The sequence below is a fragment of the Pygoscelis adeliae genome, unplaced genomic scaffold (genome assembly GCF_000699105.1).
Source record: "Pygoscelis adeliae isolate BGI_AS28 unplaced genomic scaffold, ASM69910v1 Scaffold174, whole genome shotgun sequence".
NCBI lineage: Eukaryota > Metazoa > Chordata > Aves > Sphenisciformes > Spheniscidae > Pygoscelis > Pygoscelis adeliae.
This window is the reverse complement of record NW_008824676.1, coordinates 1342600-1353030: the sequence shown is the minus strand read 5'-3', so window position 1 is coordinate 1353030 and position 10431 is coordinate 1342600. Positions and strand designations below refer to the sequence as shown.

At 50.5% G+C, this 10431-nt stretch overlaps 1 protein-coding gene across 1 annotated transcript in view; it reads right to left on the bottom strand.

Moving 5' to 3' along the window:
- TCF4 (transcription factor 4) overlaps positions 1-10431 on the bottom strand; it is a 245232-nt gene that overhangs the window by 804 nt on the left and 233997 nt on the right. Inside the window, exons 16-19 of the mRNA XM_009323115.1 lie at positions 4237-4372; positions 3137-3299; positions 753-982; positions 90-236 (exon numbers count right to left, since the gene is read on the bottom strand). Coding sequence (XP_009321390.1) covers positions 100-236; positions 753-982; positions 3137-3299; positions 4237-4372 — 666 coding nt within the window. The 3' untranslated portion in view covers positions 90-99. The remainder of the gene's footprint in view (positions 1-89; positions 237-752; positions 983-3136; positions 3300-4236; positions 4373-10431) is intronic.

Genomic DNA, 10431 nt, shown 5'->3' with positions numbered 1-10431 from the left:
GCCTGCCCTGGGACGGGGGGCCGGACTGGGGGCAACCCCTCTGGGTGCGGGGCAGAAGGCTCCCAGGGCACGGCCGAAAACAAACTTGCCTTTTTTTTTTTACATCTGTCCCATGTGATTGGAGGCATCTCCCATCCCGGGGTGGGGTCCTGCCAGGGAAAGGGGAGGAGGATCTGAAGATACTTTCTCTTCTTCCCTTCTTTTCAGACACGCTGCTTTAGGATTCAGATTTCTTTCTGTTGAATTGAAGCAAAAGGCGATTTCACATATTCACATCTTTATACCAGATCGGTCCGTTCATCGCACGGGCATTTAAAATAATTAATCGTCAGTCCCTCGTTCCAGTCCTGCTACAGGAATTTAGCGGGCTGAAGCAGAGGATGCAGCTTGGTCAGGTCAAGCGCTGAAATGCAGCACCACTCCACAGACAAGCTCTGCAAATACCTCCGTGCTTGTGCTTTGCTAAGGAGCAGCCAAGCTTAATATTGAATTTGGATCTTGCTAAAGAACGCAAAACGTGCCGAGGCTGCCGAGGACCCATGCCAGCATCCCCAGTGCCGGAGCCGCAGGGGAACACGAGCACCCCGGGCTCTCAGAGGTGCCTGGCTGGCGCTGGGTGCCAGGGGTTAGGTTTTGCCTCTCTCCCTGGCACCGGGTGCCCCTGGCCAGGCTTTCCCCAGTCCAGAAAGGTGTGTTTGGCGTGGCCGAAGCCCAGGAGGGAGGTAAGGAGACACGAGAGGTGGCACACTGACCTCTGACTTGCTGCTCTAAGCTGAGGATGACAGCCACAGCCTGGTGTAAAATCAGGAGCTTGGTCTGGGGCTTGTCGCTCTTCAGATGGAGCTGCACCATCCGGCCCAACTCCTTGAAAGCCTCGTTGATGTCGCGGACGCGCAGGCGCTCCCGCGCGTTGTTGGCCATTCTCCTTTCCTTTTCCCTCTCGGCCTTCTGCTCCGGTGTCAGGTCTTCGTCATCATTATTGCTGGGAGACAAAAGGAATACATAATTTTCTAATGATGCGGAAAATAAGTAGTGCAAAGATTTTCAACAGACTTTGTCCAAAACTAGGGCTACAATCCATGAGCAGACACCTTCTGAGCGATCCTTATTTGCCGTCCCTCTTCCACCAAACCTGCGCAAAATTCAGTCCCCTTAAATTCTACACTGAGTACAGCCCTGGTTTGTAATGAAGCTTTACATTCCGCAAGGCAGGACTTCTGATATTTTAATAAAGAAGCAAAAATTACAGCCTTTTTTCAATAGCGTATTTTATCACAGCCAATACTGCAACATAATAAATTGTGGCAAATCCCCACTTAGCGTCACCCTTTAACCCCGAAGGACACAGTGGTGGCTATCTGCACTGCTCCCATCTTTGCTGCCTGTGGGGTTCGCCCCGGGAGCGAGGAGCTTGTCCCCGACCAGCGAGGGGACCTGCCCCGTCTCACGCCGGTGCTAGCACCCAAGTCCCACGGGCTCCGGCCCCTCAGCAGCAGCTTCCAAGCCAGGACGACAGCCGTGCATTTACACGCTTCCCTTCCAGCAGACCATCATTCGGGTTTCGGAAGAAACTTTCTCCACTGCTGAGGGTGAGGGTGAGGATGCGCCATCCTCCCGAGCAGTGGCAAGCCACGGGCGGTGGGTGTGGGCAGCACCCCAGTCCCTGCATGGGGCACGGGGCACCGAAACGCCCGTGGGCAAAGAGCCGCAGAGGTAATTTATGGCTGTGACGAGCCCTATGGTGAACTTCTGCATCCTTTCCGCAACAAAACTGCTTTCTATCCAGACAAAATGATGATTTTAAATTGAAAACACATCCACTGGTGAGTCACTGGCACTATATAATTTGAATTGGTTATGCAAATGGAGTAATAAATTTTCAGCAGCCCTAACAACATGGACTTAGACATATAACTAAATATCAGGAGTAACCTTTTAAAGCTGCAAGCATGTTAGAAGCAAAAATGTTAGCCTACAAAAGCTTCAAAGCACATATAAATATGCATAAGCGACAGCATATTTGTTGAATTAACAAGAACTACCATCACCTCACATCAGCATAAAGGTGCTTTCTTCTTACCATATCGTACACGCACATGAAAGCCTCACTTATACATATGGTTACTTCAACACATTTATTCAGAGGAAATCTCGAGTGTCATATATTTTCTCCCGTCATAAGAGACGTGAATGTAATTAACGTTTCAAACATCAGCGAGCGCTGGCCTGAGAGGTCCGAGTCTCGGCGCTCTCTTGGGGGCAGCACGTCTGCTCAGATGCTTCTCATCTCGGCTCGTTTTTTATACAGAGAACCAGGCATGGAAGGAGAAAAGGCAGAAGGACACTGCCATTCATCGTCAAAAAAATCCCCTGAGCAAAGCAGGGTTGTGCCTGGGTTTCAGCTTTATTGGGATTTTCTGCTGCGATGACGAGTATCTGCAGTCCTGAGCACTGCCTCGGGCCCTGTGCGGACATGCAGGCGAGGCAGGTGAAATTCCAGGGACAGGAGTGAAGCCTGTCCCTTGCTCAGGTTCACGGTTGCAGCACCCGTAGACATTGTTCACATTTACCACGGGCATGAGTTCCCAGATGATACGACCCAGCTATGCCTTCACTAATACTTTCCAAATATTGATAAAGAATATGGCGAACGAGTAAAGACCTCTAAACCCTCCGCTTAACTTAGGGAGCTCTAGAGATCTACAGAAATTGAGGACTGGGAACGACAAATCAATTTCAGAGGTAAAAGAAAAGCATACGGTTTGTTAGTTCAGATGCAGGTGCGATCAGCTCTTAGGCACGTTTTTAGAGAGATGAAAATTCATACTGTATTCCAATTTGCAAGCACAGGCAGAAAGGAATAACAGCCTAATTCATACATTTTAGCGTAACGCAATTTCTTTATAGATTGTGGAGAACTTGCTCAGTGTCCAAATTTGTGAATTGTTCGAATTTGAGGACGTCCTGGAGTACAGGTACCAGAAAGGTACTCGGTACTGCCAGAAGAGCCATCCCGTTCCACTTAGGCTGTGGTTTTACCTGCCAGGAAAAAACCTCATAGTTTCCTCCTGTTCTGTTCACTTCATCGAAATCCAGTAAAGGAATTAAATGAAGCGACACTATTATATACTGTTACCTAGATCTTGACCTAGTAATTGATTTGATATCCTTCTTGTCATCCTCTAGTTTCTTGTCCTCAGAAGACTTTGTGTCCTGGAGGTTTTCATCTCCCTCGTCATCAGATTTGATTTCGGAGCTACCCGAAGAGACGCTCTGCCCTTGCAGTCCGGTTGGCATGCCTGCGAGAAAACACACGGACGAGCTGTCAAGCAGTGCTTAAGCCAACGCCTGAACGGTCTGGGTGCGTGTCCCCTGTCCCCGACGAAGGGTGACCCGCAGCGCAGCCCCAGCTGCCTGCTGCAGAGCCAGGCGCGGGGGCGGCAGCTCCTGGAAACGGGTTTCAGCCAGGGCTTTGAGGTCTAGCTCTGCTCTGTGGAAGGCGGCACAGGACGCCTAGCTGCTACTCCTGTTCTTCAATCGCTACGTAACTTTTCCTTCATCTTAAAAAAAAAATATCTTTAATATGTCATTCTCATAAAATAATCAAAATACCTTGGCTGCAATGAACGAGCAAGACCTCGTAAGCCATCATAATAGTTTGGGCTCACTCTTCCTCGCTTTAAGGGGAAGATCAGCTGCCTCTAGGAATAACAACCACCCCCCGATGTCCTCTGGGTTCGGTTAGCTCCAGGCCTGCTTTGCAACAACCCTGCAGAGGAGTCTGTGAGGCTTGGGACAGCGCAGCACATCCTGCGAGCCAAGGAGAGGCACCCTGGTGCCGTCCTGCCCGCGGGCAGAATTGTAAAGGTGGCGGAAAATCTGCGGGTCTGAGTCTCACCTTAAACTCACACCTTTTTGATGTGCCTTTTGCAGTGTCTTCTACACTCTTAATTTTGCTGCTTAAAGCAGTCCTGGTATCAAGACTCACTGTCCAGAGGCAAGCTGCTTGCACGGTTCTAGTTGTAGTAACTGGAGTATTTCAGAGAGCAGAGCTGAACTAGCGAACAGGCTCTGCCCTGCAGTCTCGGCTGCGCCCTGTGCTGTGTTACAGTCTCCACCATCCCTGTGACCAGAAGCGCAGACACCTCATCCCTCCAGCCCGGGTCACCGCCGTCCCAGACGCGTCTTTGGGGATGCTGCGTCCCGGGACGGGCTTCCCAGGCAGGTGGTACTCACCCCTGTACGGGTCCTGGGGCGGGTTCAAATCCGGGGACGTGGCGGACTGGACGGGCAGCTGGGGGACCGGGACCTGGTTTGGCACGAGCGAGTGGCTCCCGCGGAGGCTGACCCCATCCTCGCGGTGCGCTCCGACCTGCCGGGGAGGAGAGAGGCAGCGGTGAGGCCGTGCGGTGCCGGGCAGCCGGCCGAGCCCCAAGTCCTGGGGACCCCAGGAGAGGGATGGGGACGGTGAGCCATGGCACCGGGCTGTGTTTCACTAGAGGGCGCAGAGGGCCCGTACAGCCGCACCGCACGCAGCCGCGCACACCGCGCACGCCACGCACACCGCGCAGGCCGCCCGGGAGGATGCGGCGCCGCATGCCTCGTGACAAACACGGCAGAGCAGCTCAGGCAGGTAAAACGTCAAATTGTCTCCCAGGGTGCTGCAGCCGAGCGCACTGATTCCTACCCATCTGTCTTCTATCATGTCCGCCAACAGATCTGACAATTATCTTAATGCCCATATGCTTAATTGTGGGCTTCTCAATTCCCCCATTGCTATCGGAAATCCTGCAGGAATTTCAATTTGGCATTCGACTTTCATTTCGGGGGATCAGATTCGCAGGCCTGCCATTTTTTTCCCCGTAATGCCAGCTAAGCCTCTGACAGCGGGAGCTGCGGCAGCGAGCGGCGCGGCCCCTGCTCCCCCCAAACACAATAACGTGTCACCTGCCTTTCCAAAACGAGAAGCCCCGTCCAAATTAGCGCTCGCTGTATTTCATTAACCACTGAGTCCCAAACCCAAAGGGGCACCATCCCTGCCAACGCCGTGACTCCGGGTAATATACCAATAAAGGTTTTATTAAACACTCCAGTAATGCCATCATCGGAGCTGACAGTGCGGGTGCGATGGAAACGCATCCGTTCCTCCCCTCTACGTGGCTCACAGACACACTCTGCGGAGCAGGGTTGCTCCTTCATTAAATAAAGGAGACCGCCGAGAGGAGTTAAGCATCTGAAGAGCAAAACTGTCGGGAGTTGCAGGAGACTTTGATACAAAAGCACCCGGAGTGGTACCACCAGCGCTGCCTCCCCAGTCCTGCATGGCAGCTCCGGCTGGCTGCGCTCCGAGCCGGAGAGGTACCGACGCACGTCTGTAGGGACAGACAGACAGCCTGTCCGCACGGAAAACTCCGCACTCCCCCTCCTCAGGTGTGTGCATCCCCTAACGCTCGAGTGAAAGGGGCGATAAACCCGTCACGGAACTGTAAATCGCTCCTAATTCTCAAAAAAGTAAGTACTCGGCCAGATAAAAAGATGGAGGGATGTTTCTAATCAGACTTACAAGATAATATAGGATAATTGTTAACAGCGAGTCGAGACCGCAGTAAGGGAGATAAAAGGGAATCCTGCCAAGGGGAACTTGAGAAAATCTTCTGCTACTAGACGAAACGCAAATAACCGAGAGCAAGTGTAAAACAGCGGAGACAAAAACTCTCTCCTCGTTGAGACGTTTTAATTTTTAAAACATGAGATACTAAGAAAAGACTGGAACCAGAACTATTTTGTTTTAAGAGAGGATGAGTTGTTACGGGGCGCTTGGAGCTCGGCAGCCCTGCTTCCTGAAACCTCAATGGAGAAAACGCAGTAAAATCCCGATGACATCCTTCTGAGGAGAAAATTTTTCCCCAACACATATGAAAGAAAATACCTAGTGAAACACGGGCTGTCCTCCATCCCCAGCGATACCCAGCTCAGCTGGATATGACCCTGGGCAACCGACCCAGCTTGGGAGCTGGACCTGAGTCTGAAGCTGGCCCCGCCGTGAGCAGGGGTTTCACCCCGGCCACCTCCACAAGTCCCCTCCGATCTACATTTTTCTGCGATTCTACAAAAGACAAAAACCATTTAGTTTTGAGGTCGATGAAGACAATCGACAAAGAAACATAGGATACCACTTCTGGCTGGCAAACAATCACCACCCTTCGAGCAGAGCTCCTGAGAGCGGCTGGAAGCTGTAAAGGCACTTTGACAGACACCACATCTCGCTCTGGGTCCCTCCCTTTTCCTGTGAGCCTCCCTGGGCTCCGTCCATGACCTGTGCAGACAGACAGACCCGGAGATGGCAAGCATCCCGTCCTGCTCCTGCCCCGGAGCCACCCACCTCCTCCTCTGGACCACCTCCGTCACAGGGCTACACGAGATGCCTCCAGCTGGGTGGTCCAGCTTGAAGAGGGACAACCCAGCTATCCTGATTATTTGGCCTGACTTCTTGAAGACTACCTCTTGTTTTACCATGTCAAGAAGCAGACGTGGTAATAACTGAAAGCTACTAATTTGGAGGATTTTTAAACTGAAGCGTTGAGTTCAGATGCAAAAAAAAGATGCCATGAAGTCACCACCACTTTACCGCTCACATACTGATATAAAGATTTGTATTTTTAAAATTGGTTCCAATAAAAAAAAAATTCCTCACATTTCTTCTCCTTCAGGTTCTCAAGAGATCTGGCAGGTAACCGCCCATGTTACGTCTCACAACTGAATGATAAAAGCTCTCGATTCTTTTCTTCTCTTTTACAGCCCACAATGTGATCAATCCTGCTTCTTGAGATTCGCAGCTTTTTTCCCTGCCAACCGGCAATTTCCGGGCTTGCTTAGTGAGCAAGCCCAGCCTACGGCCATCCCTGCACGAGGACAGACCATTTCTTATCCACTGTGGCTGACTTGAAGCCCATTTTCCCCTCTCTCCTCGTGGGAGGCAGGCATCCCGAGCTGGGGCTGCTCCGAAACACCGACGCTTTGTAACTCTACGGCTACTCAAACCACCACCTTGCAACAGCCTTTCCATAGTGTGTTTTCCTGGATAATTTATTTCTCCAGTTTCAATCGCTTGCAGGAAGATTCAGGCAGCCCCATCACTTTGTTATCCACAGACAGTGTATTTTCTGAGACACAGAAAGACTTCAACTCCAACTCCACCGGGCAAACACCTTTGTGTGTGTGTGTACGTGCGCACACACGTTATCCGTAAGCAAAACTAACCCACACCAAGCAGTCCCACAAGCAGAGGACTACAGGGGCTGGTTTCTGGCAGCGCTGTGATTTTCGCCAGGCCACCGCGTCTCCCCCACCCCCGGGATGCTCTGTCCCGTGTGGGTACCCAAACGACCGCTTTTACAGCAAACTTCAGGCCTCAGATGTCCCCTAAAACAGGCTGGCCATGTACTTTTCTTCTTCAAAGATCATCAGCTGCTTTCACCAGGAGCCCAGTACCTTCAAGAGCACCACCACACTGCCAAACGCGGCTGAAACCCACCATCTGCCAGGGGACGCAGGGATGCGCCTCACTGAAATAAAGCCCATCCTACACAAGGTGTTAGGGACGGAAAGCAGCAACGCCTGCGAGCTCGGGGCGTGGGCAGCTCCCGGCACCGCTGGGGACACAGAGGATGCTGCATTTTCTGCTTCCCCCTCCCTCCGCAGCCAGCAGTGCCGCCGGTTTGTCTGTTATACAAACAACAGCTCTGCCCCGAGGAGGAGCGAAGATATGAATCATTCCCCCCAGCCTGGGAGTGTAGATTATAAATAATACTTATCTTTAGAGAATCAAACTCACTTTGAAGTCCTATTAATATTTTATTTATTTCCATCTCTTTAAACAGTCCCCTACTGCAGCACTCAGCAGACCGGAGTGGAAAAAAAACCCCAACAAAGATCAAATCCTAAAATGTGCATGGGAGGTATAAGCGGGCTCTGCTGTTGATGTGTAAATCTCTGCTGTAACTTCCCCTTTGCAATCACCGTCTCAGGCACACACAGGTACCCGAGCACGCGTGCACACTCATGTGTGAAGTACAGCCCGCTTGAGATAATTCAGCCAAAGGGAAAAACCATGAGAAGCCCCAGTCCTGTGGTTTTTTTGCCTATTAAGGTTAAAAAGGCTTCTGGAAGATAAATAAATACCAGTGCAGAGAAGGCTGCTCCCAGAGGCAGGGATCAAAATCAGAGTAAGGATCAAAATCGTTCTGCAGACCTTCCAGCGCAGGTCTCTCTGGAGGCACACGTGTGCTAGGCTGATGGACACGGCACGAAAACCTGGACAGATGATGCCTGAATCATCTCAACATTAGTCTTTTATGGCATTTTGAAAACTTCAATAGCTGGAAGAAGGCTAGACCTCGTCTTCTCTTACCTTTGCATTTTCATTTTTACATACAGTAACAGATTTTCAGTACAAACGTCAGGTTTTTCTGGTTATGCTAGTTTGTATGTATTCCAGGATTATCTGCACTATCTATGTATTCATCGGGGATGGGAAGCTGTTTTAAAAAAAATACGTGGAAATTAATTCTTGAATACTCAGCATTTCATGATGGAGATGTACACCTGTAGTTAGCAGAGATAAAGAACACGATGCTGGAAAAAAATTCACAGTTGCACCCTCATTCTACAAAGTGCGTTTTTCTTTCTTTTAAAAAGTAACTCTTCTGCTGCGTCCAAGACGCTTGTCTCATCAACGTCAGGATGTACCGCATTGAATTTGGCAGTTAATCAATCCTTATTAATATTATCCCCGCAGGGAGGTGCCCCCAGGGCAGGCCGTTGGCCTAAGCCACCCCTCCACTGCTCCGGACATGGATGCACAGTGCGGCTGGGACCTGTGGAAGTGGAGGGGCCGGCAGCCCTGGGAAGGGCAGGGGCAGGCTCACTTCTCCCTTATACAGACAGCAGCCAAGGATTTTTCTGCAGAAGGAGAGTTTCCCCAGCCCCCTGCTGAAGACGTGTAAATCACCCCCCCAGAAGCGAAACCCTGCTCTCCAAATGCCCCTTCCCAGCCGCTGCCACCGCACAAGGAGGCAGGTCCAGCGGGGACAAGGCGAGAGGGGTCCAGGGCACCAGCTGCCCACCCCGCACCACCCACCTCTGCGCCCACAGCACAGGGGTCCTCTGCCACTACGGGCAGACCAGGAAGATGCTCAGTTTGCATAAAGAGAAACGCGTCTGCGTGGTGATCGGACCCCCACCGACACGGAAACCTGTTTTGGTGCCTCTGACCTCTACCTTCCCCATGAAACCCCTGTTGCACCTGACAGCCCCGAAGCGCTGCATTTCATCCTGAGCTACCTCGGATTCTCTCTCTCTGTGTCACGTATATGACAATGACTTTATCCTCCAGAGCAAGGAAACCCCCGACCTGACCCAGAAGTGAGTCCTGAGCAGCAGTAAGAAACGGTCATACAAATGTTTCTTTTATTGCTTACAGATGGGCACTTGAAGTTCGGGCACGGTAAGGAGCAGACAAGCCGTAAAAAATGGGGGAAGCTTTCCTACGAAGTTATGAGCATTGCACCCCTTTCCTTACGGTTAACCCTTCTCATGCTGAGAGGCGGTCTTCACACACACGATTAACTTGCTAAATACGAAGGAAAAACTACCACCTATAGCCTGGATCACAGCTTCGGGCTATGGTTAGGAAGAGATTATTCCTAACTTGCCAGTATCACGAAGAAATGCAACAAGTAACGTGCTTTGTCCTTTTAAAAATGATGACCTTGTGTTATCCAATTAGATAAATAAAAACATGCGGCAAGAAAGTTGTAAGGTGATGCATGTTAACATGTGTTCAATATTGTCAAAATTTATAAGTCTGACAGAAAGCAGATTTGCGCAAAGCCCTTATAAACCTCTACTGCTATATTAAAAAGGGAACAGCACAGGGCACTCTGACACAAATGGTCTCTCACTGTATGTGTGTATTATTGGTCCAAATTATTCACTCTTATTTAACTGCACCGAAGTCTTTCATCTCCATGCTATACAATAATAGTTTCCATATGACCGGTGGCTCAGCTATAAATAAGATCAAAAGCAAAAGAAAGGATTTAATAAAAAAAAAAAAAAAAAAAAAGACATTAAGAGTGGCATTAAATCAGGAAAAAAGCAAAGTTCACATTTTTTTCAACAGAAAAAAGTAGCGCTGAGTACTAAGCAGCTCGCCAAGTATCTTATGAAAGGGCTGTTTGCGAGCCAGTTGTATGCAAAAGCCATTTAAACGGAGCTGAAAGTGGCAAAGCCGGACTTCGGTGTTAAAAAGGAAGGGGAAGAAGATGAAGGAAAAAAAGCACAAGTGCCACGTCTCAAGGCGAGGCCGGGCTACCGGCGCAGCGGCAGCGTGCGTGCCTCGCGGCGACGGGAGCGCGCAGCGTGGCAGCG